Genomic DNA, 21,244 nt, shown 5'->3' on the forward strand with positions numbered 1-21,244 from the left:
TGAAATTAATCATATTAAAAATGACCGAAGAGATTTGTAATTTTTTGTCATATTCTTATTGTGTTTATGAAAAACATTGTAATTAGTGGTAAAGTGTAAATAAATTTGTGATGAGTGACTGAGTAGTTTCTTCAAGCACAACAATCAATGGACACTATTGTGACAGGATTTAAATGTTTTACGGTAATTAAAAACTTATGATGTTAAGTGCTTAAGTTTGTGCAATGTTAATGTGGTATTTAGTACAATACCTCTCCATGTTTTGAAGTATGAAAACAGATCAATTAACTAGCAGGTTCGGTGTTAACAACTTTTTAAATAATGGAACATTAAAATACAAAGTGAATGATATCCTCATATTAGTTCTTAATTTGTACTCTGATACAAGCTACATTCAGGGATTGCTTGGATGCTATTAAGCCCCCTCCCCGCCCCCCAAAAAAAGAATCACAAGTATTCTGCCATTATTGGCAACTTGCCCCAACTGAGAAGCTTCCATGCTCCACGGCCTTCCGCTAACCTCTTCGTCTTCACGTACGATTTTTCTGTTTTGATATCGTTCGTTAGTTGTAGTCTACTTCGCCCTCTCCCTCTCTTTCCTGCCACCATAGCCTCTAGCACGTCCCTCATGATACAGTTTCTTCTTAGCCAATGTCCCAACCAGTCTCTCTTCCTCTTCTTAATATTTAAAATTGTCTTTTCTCTTCCACCATTTCTCAGACTCTCTCATTTATTTCCCGCTCGACTCAGCTAATTCTATCTATTCTTCTTCACACCCACATTTCAAAAGCTTCCAGTTGTTTTTCACATCTTTTTCGTAAGACCCCATACAGTACAATATTCCACTAAGCATTTTATGAATCTTTTTCTCAACACTTTATTCAAGGTCCCACAAAAGAGAATTTTCTTCCTCCTAAGGGCTTCTTTCGCCATTCCTATCCTTGCTTTTATTTCACGTTCGCACTTCATATCATCACTAATAATATTAGTCATGTATCGAAGAGTAGTCACCTGTTCTATTTTGAAACGAAAAGAAATGAAATGATATCTTTGAGTTTTACGTCCCACTGTTATGCCGGTTAGGCTAAAGAGACGGTGATGATGAGAAATCAATAAAATGGTGGAATGAAGAAAGTGGGAGGAAACGGGAGAACTGCGAGGAAACCCACGTACACGGTGTTTGTCCACCACAAAATTCACTTAGCAGGAGCTGCAATCGGACCTGGGACCCCATGCACCAGAGGTGAAAGCTCTACTACTGAGTCACCGCGGCCCCTCTGTCCTATTTTTTTTCTCTCGTACTTCTATATTTGACACCGATTACTTCGTTCCAATCACCATGTCTTTTGTTTTTCTAACATTTATTTTCATCTCATATTGTTTTCAGCCCTTATTCAAGTTTTCTAACAGCTTATTTATTTTCTTGTTTAGATTCCGCAACAAGCGCCACAACATCATCTGCAAACCTATATACTTAAACATTTTATCTCCTACTGTCATTCACTTCGATAGATAGGTACCTTTTTTAAACATATTTTTTAAAACAGTAAATTATAAGATCATAAACTACGTAGTTATAGATTTGGTTGTCAACTTAAATATAAATTGTTCATAAGGGTTCAATTTCAAATATTTCTCCTGGAAAATTTCAATTTTGGACCTGGGCACTTGACAATTTGGAACTTTAATCGGTGCATTTAAAAATGTATTCATCCACCATTTGGAGGAGAGCCATGGTGGATCAGTGGTGCAGCGCTTGCCTCTGGTGTGTGAGGTCCCTGGTTCGATTTCAGCTCCCACCAAATACACTTTTTGGCGGAAAAAATCGTAAGCGTAGGTTTGTTCTTGGTTTTTCCGTTTCCCCACTTCCTTCATACCACCATTAGCCTCCATCTCATCATCATAGGAAGTTGAACCCGAAAATCATTTGGACACACTATCCAAAATATCAGCAATGAACATTTGTCGCAATAAATACAAATAATATTCTGCTGTACATTGTTGTACAGGATGACTCAAAACAACCTCCGATATTTTAAAGGCGAATAAAACAAAAAGCATTGCAGATGGGAATTTATTTATTTAAAAAAAAAGTTTAAATTGTTATTGAAAACAATTTGTAATTACTTTGTTTTGTTTTTACACTCTCTCTAGGAAGCCCTTTCGGTGCAGCATGCTTTCCTGCAGAAAGTTCTTGGGAGTACAAAATGAACTGTCTCAGAGTCTCGATAATTCAACGGTGAACCTGTTGTTCGGAAGTTATCACCCCAGTGCAAGATAACCTTCCGATCAGAAACATTTTCGCTACGTGGAATAGCAATCTACGGGGAACTTTAAGCAACACACTCTTTGCACTATAATCATAGAACTGCTATTAAAAAAAAAAAAATCCCACTGCATACGCGCGATGATCTGGCCAAACGATAACCACGACTGAAAACGCGCGGAAGCGATAACCCCCACTTCTCTTGCTACAGACGATCAAAAAGTGGTTTGTTTCATTGGGTGTTATTTACTATAATTTTATCGCAATTACTCTCTAATTTCAACAAACAATAGAATATAATGATTGCAGACTGTTTTCTATACCATTATATATTTTTGAAGAAACATGTCTATCTCCAATTCTTTTTCTTTTATTAACCTTTAAAATCTGGGAGATTGTTTTGGGTCACCTTGCACACTCGGCGACAAAATTTCTGTCCGTTTGGTAAAATTTATTTTGGAAATAACGGTGGAACATACACCGTTTCGCCGAGGTTCAAGGTCGGAACATACATACAATTACATTCTTTTTAATTTACCGAAAACTATACCCAAATTTTCTTTCGATTTGGAAGTTATTTACGAAACTAATTTCAGCAAACGGAAAGAACTTTTGTCACTGACTGTACACTGAACTGAATTATTGATCCGTAAACTTAGACCTACCTCAGATTCTCTTAATTTGCTTATGTTTGGCGAAACGTAGAAATAAATGCCTTGAGAAGCCCCGGGGAGGGTGACTCCTCGGATAAGTAACACTGTCAGGAGAAAGTACGGGAACAAGGCCGTGAAGTACACTACCTGCAATTAGAAATATGCTGGTTAACCATTCTCAATTCAATTTGACATAAAGTATGTGAACAATGGTCGTTTTACTTAATGCGTCTTGCCAATCTTGCCTTCAATTGTCATGCACAGTCATCTGCAGACAGTCCAGCCAATAACATCGGATTCTTCAAGTATGGCATCTAGAACTCTAAAAGACTTCATTTATATCAAATGTCACATGGTCCTGACCGTATTTAAAAATCTAAGAAATATACTGACTTTTCATTCACAAACATTTCATAATAAAACTTCGTCGGTTATTTCTTCTTACCTTAAGAATTAATATCCATGGAACTATTAAAGACTTACGAAGTTCTATTTTTGAATATTGAATACATGTCAAAATACGAAAATATTAAAAAATCCGATGATTTACTCTTTCATTTTATTAGTAACTAGCTGAAATGACCGTTCTTCACACGGGGAGAATAAGTTTATGGGAAATATTTGAATCTTCTTGAACGTATTTCAATGAAAATGTGGCGATAAAAATACAAAAAAAAATAATCTATTTTTGGCATAAATTTTAAAACGTCCTATCTCCCTAGAATACACGTTTTAATTAAGTTAATTTGATTAAGAAAACAACTTGAGGTGGGTATTAGTAATGTTTCAAAAGTCATTTCACACGAATCAAGAGTTTCCTGTCGCCGAAAACTACTCTGTATGAATTTGATATTTATCTCAGTCATTCTTGACATCTTATATTTTAGCCTTTCTTCTCTGGCGATGTATCTGAACTTCTACTTAAACGGTAATTGGAGTGTCACAATTCATTCCAGCGACCTTAGAAACTATAGTTTGCACACCAATATCGGTCGTTTTGGATATATATATATATTGTAATATCCTATGTGATGTTGTAAACAAACAATTCCACGCATCAGTGTTTACAAACACCACCACGTGGTTCGGCAAGGGGAACTCCCACCAGATGGATCTACAGTCACGTGCAGACGACGGCTTCTGGCCCCTCCCACGGAACAGAAGACGACATCGGAGCAGCAGCGCCACCGCCACTCAAGGGACCCTATAAATTGGATGGACGAAAGATTTTTACAAGAAGATGCGCTTTGCTGAAGACGACGCTGTGACACACCGGGAGACCTTGCGGTGTTAACGAAGGTGTGCTCAAGAGATTCTGCTCATTAAAGAGCACTTTAGAGAAGAGTTTACGTGCTAAATAAAGAAAAATTCTACAACACATTTACACACACCGCTTCCTGAAGAAATAAGCATTGTTTTCCGTCGGCTAGACCCCCTATTGTGAGTCAAGCTTCGCGCTGGCCATATAGGTTGTACAGCCTTTGGCGACAGTCGGCTGACGGGAACGCAATATTATCTCTTTGGGATAGCATAGAGAGGCACTGCACACTAAATTAGCAAAAACCTATCCCTGACAAACTCAAGTACCATAACCCAAACCAAGAATTTCGGCCCTTTTTAGAGCCATGCCGAGACCACGCAAGAAGACGCCAACAAGACGTCCACCTGAAGAAGATGAAGAGGCCAAACCAGAAGCAGATGAGTACAGGAAGTTTCCTCCTGTGACCATCAAAAAAGTATATAGCTTGTATACTGAGAAGAACATACACAGAATCATTGAGAGGAAGATGCACCGCAGCCAGTTCCAGATAGAACACGTCCAGGATCACGACTACAATGTGTACTTCAAATCAGAAGTTGCCAGAGACATTTTCGTCAAGATCTTCAAGGACGCAGACCCTGCCGGAACCTTCGGATCACTCTCAAGAATAGTGGACAAACAGGTCACCGAAAATAGAGAAACTCCTCCAATACCAAAATCAGTTGTAACTCCACAGGAAGAGAAACCACAGCACATGCAGGTGAAAAGCCATCGCTCCGGCCCTTATGAGGACCATACTAGCACACAGGAGAAAAGCCAACACACACAGGTGTTGAAACCACACACCAGCGAGACTACCGGCTCTTATGAGGACCACGGGAGCGCACAAGAAGAAACTACAACCACCAAACCAAGAGAAGAGACCAAACAACAAGAAGACATGCAAACCAACCAAGACCAAGAGGACGGCTTCCAGGAAGTGAAAAGGAAGAACAAAAAAGGAAAGAAAAAAGAAAACCAAACCCCAGAACGCAACCACACAGAAGAGAATGATAAAACGCAGAAAGAAGCCACATATACTTGTGTTATAAAAGGAGTATCCACATCAACGGATATTTCCCTAATCCAGAAGGCGCTTATGAATGAAAATATCCGCTTCACAAGCTTAATCCGGATCCAAACAGCCAAAGGACCAGCTCCGATGCTTCGTCTGTTCTCCAAACATCCAGAAGATGTAAACCGCCTCACGACATATGGACTCAAAACCCAAACAAGACACTACAAAGTAGAGAACTCGAAACTGCAACCAAGACCGATGCCCTGCTGGAACTGTTACCAGTATGGGCACCGCCGCCTGCAATGTACAGCACAGCGTGTATGCTTCCGGTGTGGGGACCCACATAAAGAAGAATGCAAAAACCCAATAAATAAGAGCTTCTGCGCAACGTGTAAGTCAAAGACTCACAGAACTGGAAGCAGCAGTTGTCCATCCAGACCAATGGCTCCCAAAAAACAACAGTTCACAGCCTTCACATATGAAGAAGAAAGTCAACCCTGCGGCCCTGTTCAGAGCCACGACACCATTCAGCATGAACCAGCTGAACCCGATTCACAGCAGCAGAGTTATCCCCAGCCAGCACAGGACCACATCCAAACAGCAATAGAAATAGCAACAGATAAGATCATAACCTGGGTTACATCAGTCCTAACCATCTCAGCACCTGTACACAACCATCAGAAGATACTAGACGCCATACAATCAACCACCAAGAAGATCTTTGGAAAAACCATAAACGCTCTCACAACAACAAGTGGAAAACTTCACATCACAAGACCAACCTACGCAGAGAAAATAAAACAACCAGCTAACACAAAACCAGCCGTAACCAGTGACGAAAATAAACAGAGAAGAAAGGAAGCCAGGCCTCAAGCAACATGCAGTAGTAGCAGCGGAGGGGAATGCATGGTGAAGAAGTAGCTGCAGCCTGCAGACCGATGACGACCAAAAGCACAGATGATGGACCACGAGAACGGCCAAATGCATGCTTAAAAAATAACAACAAGCCCCACTAACAAAACACTTCCCAAATACAGACAACACAGATTAAAAAACACCAATTCAGATAGGTTACTTAACTTAATTTATTACAACAGACTTGTTTACATGGATTTTTGCCACCCTTCTTGTGTGGTTTTGCCATGTAAATACTATTGCATGCAGCATGACCGATACAGGGGGTTTTTTCCTGGTTTCCAGGTTTTTTATCCCTCTATCAGGACAATAAAATCTTCTTTCGCGCTTTCCTATCTTCTATTTTACCCTTCTTTCTTTCTATTTACACTTTAACTACAGATCCGCGTGTAAGTGTCTTTCGAAAAAGATAGAAACCGCGAGACATACCCACCGACAACAGCTTTAGGCTATTAACTGCATGGGGGAGAGGCATGTAGTATGTTGGTTGATGCCTCACCCACTATCCAGGGCGCGGGCTTTCCCGAGGGGCGTCCTTTTTTTTTAACTTTTCTGTTTCTGTTTCTAACTCGATACCAGTTTTCTGGTGACTCTCCTCTAATCTGCTACGGGACTTTTGGAGTAATCTAACCCCAGGCATCTTGTCTGCTATGGGACTACGCCTATCCTATCTCCTGGCTTAGCCTGCTACGGGGCTTTGTCTGGGAATCCTAACCTCAGCCGCTTAGCCTGCTACGGGGCTCTGTTGGTCACTTAACCCGCCTCTGCTTGCTACGGACCATTGGTTCCTTAATTCCACTGCGCTTAGCCTGCTACGGGGCTCTATTGGAGATCCTGTCTGCGACCTTACAGTCAAAGACCACCTATAACTAACCTTTGATTCTAGAGACATTAATTTGTAAAAATACTTTTATAATGGAAGCTTTCTTTTTAAATAAAACTGGTAGTGGGAGTCGATTCCGGACGCTCTTTTTATTAAATGCTCTACCCACAAAACCTACATGAGACAAAGTTTTACAATATATATACATATATATATATATCATGTTGCCCTCTCCAAGCATATACATATATATATTTACATGTTGCCCTCTGCAAGCCCATCTCTTGAAGTGTCTTACTCCTACAGTACTTTTTTCAGATTGTAAGTCATATGTCTACAAGTTTGACATCTAAATATATATAGATAGATGACAGAGAAACGTCTTTGGCGTTGCGTCTATTAGAAAATAAAATCTGAATATAATAAACGACAAGCAATGTCTTTCGTGTTGCCGCTGTGATTCCTAATCCAGTTGACATGCTCGTTCTTGCTAAAACTTGGACTCAAATGTCATCGGGATTGAAATCTAACAGTTTTGTGACCCCGAATATTATGGATTCGACAATAATCTTGATCACATTAGAAACTTTATCTTTCACCTTTTCTCGCCTTCCTCGTGATGGGGACTGAATTTGCACTTTAACGGTATCCAGAATGTGACTATTTATCTCAGGAAAACCGAAAACTATGGATTTGACATTAATATTGGTCGTTTTTGATCATTTTTGTATGCCATCACTCTCCCCCAGGGGTGCTAAAAGGGACCAAACTTGGACGCAAGATGTATCAGAAACCTTGGCATTCATCTCAGCAACCTCGAAAAACTATGGATTTAACACTAATACCAGTCGTTTTCGAGCATTTTCATGTCACCCCTCCCACTTGCCCGATGAGTGCTAGGGACGTCTTACCCACAAAATGTTTTTTTTTCAGATCGTAAGTAATATGTGTACGAAGATTGATTAAAATTGCTCCAGGCACTCCAGAGTTATGCTGGAACATACACATATACATCCATTTTTATATACACTGGTGTCCAAAACTTAAGCATAATGCGAGAAGTTGCATGTAAGGGCCGGGACGAGTGTCACGAGTACGGTGGCGCATATTGCTGGCTCATTGAACTAGTTGTGGCAAGCATCATACTCGGCATATGGCAATGAATCGAACACTAGTGCTTGCAGACAAAATTCTTGCATCCTGTATAGGTCTGTTTTAGTAAGCGGAGGGTGCTGCAAGTTGAATGAGGCAATAACCACCAGGAATATGGTACAAAGACGTCATTAGAATGCGTTTATTAAGGGTCACATCATCTATCGCTTGGAACGATGCAGCACACAGACAGCAGTAGCACGATCTGTCAATGTGTCATATTCAGGTTGTGGAACCAGTTTATCGACACAGGAGACGTCAGCCACAAGCCCGATGGAAGTGGGACAATTGCACAACAGGACCGATATCTGACCGTAACTTCACGTCACAAGCTAACTACGTCTGCAAGACAATTGCCAACGGAGCTTACAACCACCTCAGAAATAACGGTATCGCGCCAAACGGTTTATCGGAAACTAGGTGTCAGTGTTCTGTATGCCCTCGACCAGCAACATGTGTTTCACCATGATTCCGCTGATTTTGGAGAACAGAAAAGCCCGTTTACAGTGGTGTCGAGAACATACCCAATGGACCCGCAATGAATGGAATATTGTTCACGGATAAATTCTGACACAGTCTCTAGAGCGATTGCCATCACACACTGGTCGAACGCGACCACAGAACCCTCTTTCATCGCATAAACGTTGTGGAAAGGAATCAGCATGGTGGTACTGGTGGTCTGGGCAGGCATTACGGTGATGGTCGTGCAGATCTGAATATATTCAATGCAGGATCTATCACTGCCCAAAGAAAGAGGTTCTGCATTCCTATATGTGACTTGTCAGGGGCGCAGTTGGCCCAGAGTTTCTGCTTATTGATGACGATGTCCGTTCTCATCGTGCCAATGAGGTGGACGACTATCTAACGACGGAAGATATCCCACGTATCGAGGCCAGCGCAGTCTTTCAACCTAAACCCGATTGAATATGCTTGGGACGCACTAGGGGACATGATGGAGCCTGAAAGCCTCCCTCTAGAACACTCGGAGAGTTCTGCACTTTTCTTCGTGAGAAATGGAATCAGCCTCCCAAAATGCTCCCGAGCAACGAAATCTTTAGTATGAAGGGTCGGTGCCAGATATGTATTTGGGACGACCATACTCCGTATTAACCCGTTTCCGGTGCCAGTACTGCATTTCGTACTATCTTTGTGGTATATGAGTTCTGGTCCAGATTTAACTTTTTGTCGTGCGATTCCTGCTACCATTGTTCTTGCAAATATGGCTTGTTCCATGTGGTGTATTGGTATGATAGTGCGGCGGTTCCCTTTGGTGTAATTTATTTACGTTCGTCATGCCCTATGTTCTCAAACAGTCATTGTGCTTAAATTTTGGACACCGGTGTATATAAAGAAGATTTACAAATCCAAGAATAAAAATGTAAATAATAGAGGGCTCAAATATCTAATTATACAGTTATGTGTTGTACATTGAGATGAGGGCAGCTAAGAGAAAATCAACAAAAAATTATAATATGGAAGCAACACATTCATAAACATTTCAAGAAACAGTTTGAGCTATATATATATATATATATATATATATATATATATATATATATATATATATATATATATATATATATATATATATATATTCTTTATACATTTGAAATGACTTGGATTTAAAAGGTAGAGAAATATTGAAAATACTTGGCTAAACTCATAAAACACTGATGTTGGTAAAATGAAATTTTACTTAGAATTTTAAAATTAGCGATGCAAATTTGTATTGTTAAACATTTAAAGTTCCCGGAGAACGATATATATTTATATAGATGGGGACCAAAGCGTTAATTAATGATACTTTGGTGGGATGGAAATGTTTACCAAGCAAAGTGGTCTAAGACAATATTTTGGCAACAAAATATGGAATGTACATAAAATTTCAAAACAGTAATACTTTGTGGTTTTTCATGAGCAAAATTAAAATTTGAAAACAGTAGGTTTTGCTGACAAAACTTGGTTCCTGTAAGTGTTTATTTTCTTACACCAACTTTTACTGTTTAAAAAATCGCAATGAGTTTATGTATATAATAATAATAATAATAATTTAATCTCAGGAGTTAATACACCGATGCATATTAATGCTTACCTTTCCAGTCCATTTGACACCTTTCCATATGCAAAAATAACACAAGATCCAAACCAACAACAAGGTTCCAGCCAATTCCCATCGAAGTGAACCTACAACCTCGACGCCTTCGCTGATCTCCAATGCACGTCGCCTAGAAGAATTAAACAAAGTATTATCGTGTGTGTAAATACATATTTATGTTGTATGAAATGTTTCATAAATATTCTCGAATGAAAAACGCCTCAAATGTTTTTATTTGTGTTTTAATGATAGAACGTACAAGTCTCTGTCCTGCCTGAAGGCTCTTCCGGAAGGATTTCTGTACACGAGTTGCAGTCCTGCCGGCAGGACGCACCTCCTCAATGGAAAGAACGTGAGTTTGACTTCCGGAAGGTGGGAAACCTTCCAGCATTTCGCATTTTAAAATATACAATAAACAATATAAGAGTAGGTTTAGTGTTAGCAAAATTCTAGATGTATTTTAATATTTTTATTGTAAAAGTTAATTGTAGGTATGTCATATACATAATAAGTATCAAGTACTTTTATTATTATTATTATTATTATTATTATTATTATTATTATTATTATTATTATTATTATTATTATTATTATTATTATTATTATTATTTAGCAAAGTTACAGTAATACATTTCAAATTACATTTTGGTATCCTTATATAAATGATGGAGACAGTAACACAGAAATTTGCTGTTTGGTGGATCAAAAAAGGAGGGTAAATGTATACACGACCACCTTCAGAAAGCATCCCGTCATTATTGAACTAACAGTCGTAACAACATGATTCTTTTTCGCGCTAAAACTAGAGTTTATGCTCTTTCCACCAGGAGAACTTTCTGTTCTGCTGGACGTACATAAATTATCCTAACTTATAAATAAACATGATAGGTCTTTTAAGATGTACCTGCCAAAAGGACGTTGTACGTTCTAAGATTAAGATGTACATTATAAAATATTCAATGCAATATAAAGAGTATGATGACCATTGTCGCAATGTTTGATGCACAGGAGAAAATATAGTTTTGTTCGAAGAACATAGCAATTAGTGACGCCTATCCATAACTAAAGAAGTTTGGTAGATGCAACTCAAGGCTTCCAACCTAAGACTTTTCAAAGTTGTCCCTAATTTAACTAGGCAAGTGCCAGTTTGGAACAGAGACCCCAGTCTCATTTTGTGATGTCTTGTCTCATATCTGAATCAGCAAACTGTACTGAGACTGGACACTCCCAAATATGAGGAAAAATAAATCGGGAAGCAAAAGTGTGCATACTATAACATCTCATATGCTTACTTACTAAACTTTATGCTAAATATAAAGGTCTACCATCATTCCCACTTTGATCAAGAGCGCGTGAGTTTCATCAATAGTGTACGACATATACTATCCCTATGATTGATTAAAAACATCAAATGGAGGACGAAAAGTAAATTCAATAAAAAATGATTTAAATACTTTCTATTCCATACATTTCGTAGTTAAAACTTAATTAGTTTAACAATCATTTTTGTGCTACTTTACAATTTTCCGACACATGATTTAACGAAAACGTTCATATTTTTACTAAATACAAAAATAAAAAAAAAACAACTTTTTCCTTTAGGCAAATTTTAGGGGAAATATGTGAAGCCATAGCCGCTGGCAAAGACATGGGGAAATGAATTTGGTCTTTTCTAGTTATTGCGGCTATACATATACATAATGTTTTAAAATGCAACGAAAAGGCTTAAAAGAGTACTGTAAGCTCTAAATTCTTCCCAATAGGTCATGAACGATTGTGATAACTACAGTTTTTCGTACATTTATCTATGAAAATATCATGAAATATTTTGATTAATTATTGCCCCGAATGTTTTGCTATGGAGATGGTTGTCATTCTGGGTTATTTTAGAGAAATAGATTAAATGCGCAATAAGTTATACCTATAATGTCACGAGGGCATTTCCAATAGTTCTCGGCCTAATACTAAAATATCGCGTTACTAGTAATAAGTCGTTGAGTGACATATAGTGCCATCTATGAAAGAAAATAATGTATCAATTTCAACTATTTAACTGCGTCAGTTCGTTGCAGTTAGTTATTTCGATCAGTCGCTGCGACAAAACTAAGTAGCGGTGTTCGCATACCACATGGTAATACCTGATGCCACAAGGTGTTATTGCCAAACCTTCAGTGAAAGACTGGGCTTTGAACAGATTGAACACCCACCCCACAGCCCAGATTTAACACCAAGCTATCTCGAAACTGAAGAGAAATCTTCGAGAAATACATTACTTGGTTGACAATGAACTAAAATACACCACTATGAGCCATTTTGCAGACAAGAGTTCTATTTTTTTCGCCGGAAATACATATATCAATCAAAAGATGAGAAAACTGTATTGATATCAAGGGAGACTGAATTGAAAAGCAACATTGTTGCTTTTTCTATCACTTCTCAAAGTTGGTCAGGTCGAAAACTTTTGGAAGCGCCATCGTGATGTTTATACGTATAATTTATATTTTAGAAGCCAAGATATAATCTTCGAATCAATTATATATTTGGGAAGTGATAACATACTTACTCCCAGAATTCTTTGACAGGATCACTCATTTCTTTCGTGGAGATATTGTACTCGTTGACAGTGCATATTTTGTCCACAGCCGTGTTGTTATATTGTCGCTCCCAACACGTCAAGTTTTCTCTTTCGTATGGATTGACACAGAATCTTGTATTCCAGTAATTATTACAAGTCCTCCATGGAAGGTCTGAAAATGGAGGTGAAAAAAATAACTAAGATATAAGTTCTACTTTGTTGTTCAGGTAAGAAAACACGTTTCCCAACATTGTGAAATTTTTTAGAGGGAATCTGCAAATATTTAGATGACTGAAATTACATGCAAATACAATATAATCTAACGAGACATTAATGCAAATCAATCAATACAATTGCATATGAATTTGCTAATTGCAATCAACAGTCAAAAAAATATTAAGGCCTCGGAACATTGTGGACATTTATGTTTTATACCTATATTATCCTTTGGCTAGCTGGGGGCTCCATCCCTAGACCCCCGCGCGTACTCGGTCTACGGCCTCGCACTTCTTACACCCACAGTTCTACCAAATTTCCAGATCTTTTTGTATTTCAACTATCCAAAGGATAAGATTTTGTATCCCAAGAAAGGACTCATTTAAATAACAAGGGAATTTCTTATTCCTTCATAGACCCTTGAAAAGCTAATAATATTCACTTTTGACAATTTTTCTCTGGGTTAGTCGCGGAAAGCTATAGTCATACCAAATTTCATCATTCTAATCCTGCCTGAAGTGCCTAAACATTTTGGGGTGTAGAAGATGTCCCAAATAAATAACATGGGAAAGATTTTTCAGTTCCCCATAAAACAACTCTAAAGTTGGAAATTTTTACTTTCGGTGATTTACTTGGGTTACGCTAAACGGAAACGTACAAGCATACCGAGTTTAAAGTTTTCATTCCAATTCCAAGTACCTAAAACATAAGATTATAGGTCCAAAAAAGGACCTATTAAGTAACATTGGGAATTTCTTGATCCTCCCTTTGGACAACCTAAACTTAAAAATACTCAGTTTTGGCAATTTTTTGTTGGTTAGTCCCCAAAAGCTACGATCATGCTAAATTTAAACTTCCCACGTCAACCGGAAGTACCCCTTTATTTTATGTCAGTCAATTTATGTAGTTGTGCATATAGTTAGGATTTTCTTTACAATTTCTAAAGCCTCAATACAAATATTTGGAACACAGCCCTGCTCGGTCAAGTTTCCAAACATACGGTATAACTGCAATGTTAACCATTTCATAACTGTTGTTTCCTCCAAACGAGTTTTGTTTTAGTTTCTAGGAAACACACACAATTAGATTCATCAAAACTGAGTTCTTGTTTATTTCTTGCAGAAACATTGTATTGTTACAAATCAGTATCTAATTTTCTTTGTTTTATAGTACAAAAATGAATAATAATGATAATAAGTATTGTTGTTACCTGCTCGAATCGAGTTGAAGAAATAGAAGATAGCCCATGCAAGGATGACAATGTAGTAAATGTTCATCCAGCAGGACATAACGGCTGCTGCATAGCCGATACCTGAAAGGAGAAATGATGCATTACAATTGGCAACAACACAACTTTGGTTTCACTTCATGCTTCATGAGAAAAGTACGTAATTAGTTAACTTCATTTTTAAAAGTTTTAAGAAAGTGATTTTATTCATTCTTCATTTTGTCATTGCAAGGAAATGAGTCATTTTGGAAACTTGGTCCATCTATTTTTGTTCTTTAGACTAATAGGTTTTTGTTTATATATATAAAAAAGTGAACGAAACTGAAAATATAAACTGTACGCAACTTTCACTCTCATTCATACGATTTTAACCAAATTTTGCATGCACCTATATCTTGATCGCCTGGTATACCTAATTGCATGTAGGATTTTTTCTTTTGGCACAAAGGTATTTTCATTTATGTTCTATAGTGTCTGAGGAAGGATATGTTAGATATCCGAAACCGTTGCATATTATAGTTTAAAATATAGTGGATTTGAAGCTTTGGTCAGTGTTTCTTTTGTTAAAAAGAATCAATTCATAGTTTTATTGATAAGTCACATTATCTAATATGTGTGAGAATGAGTTACACCATTTGTATTATTTTTGCTGGAACATTGTTGCCAGAATGCGTTATTTTATTTTTTTATAAAAAGTGTTTTTCTGAATACGTGTCAACGCTGAAAACAATATGCAGTTTTGGTCCCATCCCATAAATATTAATGCATACACAAACATTTATATTAGGAATTACCGCGATTAATTCTTTTTTTTCTGTTTCTCGCAGTTGATTATAAGAAATTTGCAAAAATTTTAAAATTACACTTCTGGTCACTTACTAAAATTCAACGTTACGATTTGAGGGCGGCGGTGGCTCAGTCGTAGAGCGTTCACCTCTGGTGCATGGGGTCGTGGGTTCAAACCCTGCTCCCGCCAAGTGAACTTTGTGGTGGACAAACACCGTGTGCATAGGTTTTCTCGAGGCTCTCTCGTTTCCTCCCACTTTCTTCATTCCACCATTTCATTCATTTCTCACCATCACCGTCTCCTAGCAGGCATAATCGTGGGACGTAAAACTCAAAAATTTCATTTCAACGTTACGATTTGTTTCATTGATTTTATTCTAAAAATGTCTCCATAGACAACGCTAACTTTTGTCACAAAAACCGTGTTTCTATTATTCTTATTTCAAAAAATATACTTGATCAAAGTTAGGCCTGCATTTCTTTTGGGACACTCCGTAGTATATCAAATGAATCCTATGAACATTAAAGATGTTTGATCAAATAAAAATGGGATAATTATTCTTAATCAATTAAAATTGGATAACAATTCTATAACCAGATATTATATATCATGCGAGATATTTTTAAGGTTCAAATTAACGAGGACCCACATTTGAATTTTGGAGAATACCAATTTCCAAGTTTATATGTATAATCCTAACAATGAGAGATAAAACTTTCTAAAGTTTTATTGCTACTTTGAACCCATTTGAAGTCACTATACATAACTTTTTCGAATGCAGCAGAGCTTCAAGAGCCTTCAATCATAGATCAAACCAATTTTGTCTTAAAGTTCTTTCTATCACTCTCCCTTCATTGCTAACCACTCTTCTATCCACACATACATTCAAGTCTTATTTGGCTAACTTAAGAAATTAATAAAGGGACGATTTTTAGTTGCATTTTATTGGATTATTGATAAGAAACAAGCATTTTTTGTTTTACAAAATAATACATTAGTATATATCGTTATTCAGCATACTAACAAATGTTTTCTTTTCTGCAGTTTTGATTTACGTTCTTATATAACAACAAGATGGGACCTACTAATCAAGAATGATATGAGCACATTCTATTTTTATGCATGGCGTTGTATTCCAAAATTTAATTATTATAGGAATAAAAACATTTCTTTCTTTTTTTTTAAAAAACAAACTGAAATAAACAAGAATATATTCATTGCTATCATTGATGCTGTTCGATATGTATGATACCAGGCACGTAGCCAGGATTTCGTAATACAGGAGCGCCCGTGACATGAAATACTGTAGTTATCATACAAATCGATAGGGCTATTTTATTGGCATCATATATTGGTTTGTTAGTACAGTAAAATGAAGATATGTTAGTAAGTATTTTAATAACAAACTATGAAGAAATCTCGAGTAAAAGAATATAAAAAAATATATTGAAAAATATTTTATAATATCCATGTTCCTTCCTCTGTTTATTCAAATATAACAATTTTACTTTCATTATGACCTCAACTATTAAAGAAAGTATTATATTATAAAAAGTATACACTGTTATAAAAAGTACATATCCAATAATGTCTTGTAAAATATTTTACAATGTCTGCGTTCTGTTGAATAAAATGTTAACAAAATTTCTTTCCACATAACTTTTTGTTTTTGTTATTCCGTCAACTACTGTTTGTTCGAAATGACGAGTTAAAGGAGCACTAGGAAACTGTTTCTGAAATAATATGTTTGACACTGTAGAGAAGCGATGATGAAAAATTATGATAAAAATGTTCACACTATTACAGAACAGCACTTTTTTTCCCCCAAAGTTTGAAGTTTCTCTCACTAGTAGCAGAAATTCTAAGAATTCCATAACTTTTCAAGAAATTTCAAATTCCCTGACTCTTCCAGGATATTCTGCTCATTCGCCACCATGTATTGCAAGTAATTCTGCTAATGCATTCCTCGTAATGCTGGAGTGGAGAGGAAACAATGAGAAGGGCACATGTCAACAACGCTATGCTCAAGTTAGGGTATTATTGTCTACCGCTCATTTAACTTGTCATTTGGAACAGACAATAAAAAACACGTCAAAAACTTACTCATTCTTCCTCGAACAAAGAAAGAGTAACACTGATTCTTCTTTCTTTCGTTTCTTTTTGTTTTATCCTTCCTTAATCTTTTCATTTCTGATGTCGAAGAGAGGTCCGGACCCGCCGGACTCCCCTTGGCTACGTGCCTGATGTTACTAACGTAACATTTTGTAGAAAATTATGTTTGCTTTACTATCAATATCGGAAAAATGTGTTGATCTCAATGTCAGAAATTAGTCTTTTTCTCTTGCCAAGATATCCAAAATATTGCAAGTGAACATTTCCAGTTGATATGTAAGTTCGATATTCTTATAATATATTGAAATATTTAATACTAGGGAAGATATGACTAAAAAATTCTAGGACTGTCACTGCAGAAAACTGAAATATGATAAGAAATAAAAGCATTCCTTTAAAAGTTAATTTGCTTCCCTTTCTTCCTTGTTCTTTTCTTGATTTTTCTTTCATTCATTCTTTATTTCTTTCCTGAGGGAAATATAATTATCAAAGGCAATAACTCCTTAGAGCTTGGTATGAATATTGTTCCATCAAAATATGGCAAAGTTCTTTCAGATTTTACATATGCCGCTGGAAACTGTTGTATTTTTTTTTGCGATTGCATGACAAAAATTTAACTTCAATAAGAAGTGGTCTTCCAAGTTCAGATCATAGCGTTAATTAATTACAAATTATGTTTTTTTTACACATGCAGAAAAAAACTTTGGCCGTTATTTTAAGAAGGAAGTGACAGATCTAATTTGTTAGCATGAATCAAAATACAAATCAAGAAATGAGATTTCATTTAAATACTTTGGGGAATAATATAATTTACTTTTTCCCTAATTTAGGTAATTAATTCGATTTTTTTAAAGCTCACATCAATAGCGGTAACTTGACATATGCACTGATTGTCTCAGTTTACTTGTCCAGATGCATTGCTTGTCTCAATGATTTCAGGAGTTTATTTTTAGAAGAATATTTAAGAATCATTGAAAATTGAAACTATCAGATGTTTAATTTTTACAATTGTGCTAGAAACTTCCTTCACTTTTTATATTTTCTTATGGAACATTGTTTGGGGTGCAGATTTAAAATATAGCCGATATTAGCGTATTTTTAAGAACATAAATATCCAAAAGCATTACCTTTATTTTTAAAACTTAATGCTGACACCTATGGGTAGCAAGTTTTGCTGTATAGTTACCAGAGAAAAATCTTCAAACTGGCGAAGAATATTACATGTTTGTCACATTTCTATTCCTGCAATCTTACCTTATGAGAAAGGGGGGTCCTATACTCTTACCTATACTCTGTAACAGGAGTATTTAATTTTGTGAACACGACTGTACACTGAACAGTGTTGAAATTTGAAGTAGATTTTAAGTGTCTTTTTCATTACATTTTGAAAATAATAGCTTTAAATTATATTCAACGCTTTACTGACAAATATATTTTTATTCTTAGAATTATTTTTTTTAAAAAATCTTTCCTATACTGTATTTTTTCTATAAAATAGCGTCCTGATAATTACCTTTAAAAATGGGGGCGATCCTGAAAACACCAAGCCCTCCAATGGTAAGCATTTGTCCTAGGGCCAATTCCATGAAAAACATTGGAATTCCTGCGAGGATCAGGGTTAGAAAATATGGAATAAGGAAAGCACCTGGAATAAAGAAACACAAAAGAATAAATAATGTTTATATTTTTTTTTTCATGGTTTAAAGGTTGAAGTATGAATGCAATCATTCCTGTCTTACGTTAACAATCAAAATTGATGTAATAAAAGCCTTTTATATTTCATATAGATGTTAGACAATATTGAGACCAAACAGCCCATCTGTAACACTGTAATTTTACACTAAACTAACACTGATTAATTATTTTTACTTAGCACAAGAATGAAGTTCTAAAATTGATTCACTTTGCCGATGGTTGAAATTACACTACGTTATCAGGAACACTCACTTAGCGTGTGTAAAAATTAGGATCATCATATGAATTTTTTAAAAGAGATTTTCAGCTTAAAATCATTCTTATGGGGATCATTATCTGTTTCGTATAAGCGGGACGAACTCATTATGATCATCAATATAACCACAAATAAATAAACTACTGACCATTTGGTGATGTGGAAAGTAACCTTGCACTACGAATGATCTCTTGTCCAGAAGGACACGTAAAAGTTTATATCTTCTACACCATAAATTGTTTATTTTTCATTTTCTTGAACTATACCTTACACCATATCTGCTAAAATGCGTATAATTTCTTTCTAAATATTGTAAAACTTTTTTTTGTTTATTTTCTTAAATTATGTCTATGTAATTACCAAAATATATAGATAATAACAATACAATAAATAATTATATTGAATCAAATTTATCAATATCATATTTTGATTTTATAGTACAGTTCCTTAAAATCGTAGACAATTTCAAAATTGATTTCTGCTACGATTTGTATTTTTACCTATTGTCCAATTTTACCAGCAAAATTCTTCTGATAGAAATCATTTGTAGTTTCCCGGAGATATCGGTGCAAGGAGCTAGTAATTTGTGAAAAATGCTATTCAGCTCTCTATCTGCCACTCTGTCTTTTATCGATGCTTTTTCTATTTTTCTCTTATACATATCTTCATTTACTATTCCTTTTTTATGTATTTCCTTGTGTCAGGTTTTCCGAAACATTTATTGAAGTAATTGCTCCGTATCTTTGCACCCTTCAATTTATGGTCGAAAGTAAATTTGTACAACTTTGAGGAAGAAACGGGACGAAGATTATTAGGGAACACCACAATTTGCTCAAAGCCTAAACGAAGTCTGTTAAATAACTTATCTACTCGTTTCTTTAAGTTAACCTGACTAGTATAGGCAAAAAGAGACTAACCATACGCTTAAGAAGGCGTTAATTGAGAAAATGTTTCACTTTCTTACCTCCACCATTTTTATAGCATAAATACGGGAAGCGCCATACATTGCCCAGCCCTATAGCTAAGCCAACGACGGAAAGTATAAAATCGAGTTTTGAAGACCACGTTCCTCTTTCTGGGAGGTCATCTTTCTGAGCAGATTTATCCGAATTAGTACACTGGTTCATCTCCAAACTAAGAAGATGCTTTTCGTTTGCTAAAGGCGATTCTCGAGTTTCCGTCATTTTGTTAGTTTTTTGAGTGCATTCCTTTTCTGCCGGACTTCACTTCTGACTTGGTATTTTCCTTTCTGAAATGAAGAACAAAATAACGTAAACAGTTAACATAAGTATTTACCAGGTTGTTTAAACGTTAACACTTTTTTTTTTTAAAAAAAATAATATTTATTGATTGATTGATTGTAACAACACACAAGACCTTCTGCTCATTTACAGTGTTTATTTACGTATATGGTAAACGACATTATTTTTTTCTTTACAGAAAAAATAAAGAAATTTGTACTTGTTCACTAATTCAGCTTATCAGGTTACAAATTGTATACCTAAACACTCTTTCAGTCATATTGAATACATCTGTCACTTCTTACTTTTCTTCAATATTATTGTAGTAAGAGCTCATTCTCCATAAAGGGAATTTATATAGGATGTCAGTACGTACTTTCTTAGAGTACAGAACACTGCTATTGCCCGCCCTCGTTTTAGATGTTGAAGCATTCAGAAACATATTAGAACTTAGTTCTATGCAATCAATGTTACTATTTATTATTTTATACAGAAAAGCTATATCATTCAATGAAGGAAGGAGAGCTGAGACATTTATTTTTACTTTACAAACCGAAAGGTGGAAACCACTATAGACGGAAAGATGGAAGGAAAGCGAGGGGTAGGAAGAAAAAGAGCACAACTGATAGAGAATTTGAAAAATAGAAGAAAATATTTGGAGTTAAAAGAGGAAGCTAAAGATTGAGAAACGTGGAAGGAACATTTCCAGGTCCAAACCTAAAATGAAAATGAAAAAAGAAAACTCATTAGTCCCCGGACCTGCCAAAAGATAGAATTTTAAATAATAATAATAATAATAATAATAATAATAATAATAATAATAAAACCAAATGTCTCTGTGATGTAAACAGTGGCAGACAGAAGAAACAGGCTTATATACGGGAATATTACTTCCGAGAATGTTAATATGTT

The 21,244-nt window shown here is 35.9% G+C and overlaps 1 protein-coding gene across 1 annotated transcript in view; it reads right to left on the reverse strand.

Moving 5' to 3' along the window:
• Nucleotides 1-21,244, reverse strand: part of Gat (sodium- and chloride-dependent GABA transporter) — a 212,640-nt gene that overhangs the window by 42,551 nt on the left and 148,845 nt on the right. Inside the window, exons 2-7 of the mRNA XM_081761475.1 lie at nt 20,056-20,340; nt 18,654-18,785; nt 14,224-14,325; nt 12,786-12,969; nt 10,220-10,352; nt 2,932-3,066 (exon numbers count right to left, since the gene is read on the reverse strand). Coding sequence (XP_081617601.1) covers nt 2,932-3,066; nt 10,220-10,352; nt 12,786-12,969; nt 14,224-14,325; nt 18,654-18,785; nt 20,056-20,275 — 906 coding nt within the window. The 5' untranslated portion in view covers nt 20,276-20,340. The remainder of the gene's footprint in view (nt 1-2,931; nt 3,067-10,219; nt 10,353-12,785; nt 12,970-14,223; nt 14,326-18,653; nt 18,786-20,055; nt 20,341-21,244) is intronic.

This window comes from Thermobia domestica, chromosome 6 (genome assembly GCF_964235325.1).
Source record: "Thermobia domestica chromosome 6, izTheDome1.hap1.1, whole genome shotgun sequence".
NCBI lineage: Eukaryota > Metazoa > Arthropoda > Insecta > Zygentoma > Lepismatidae > Thermobia > Thermobia domestica.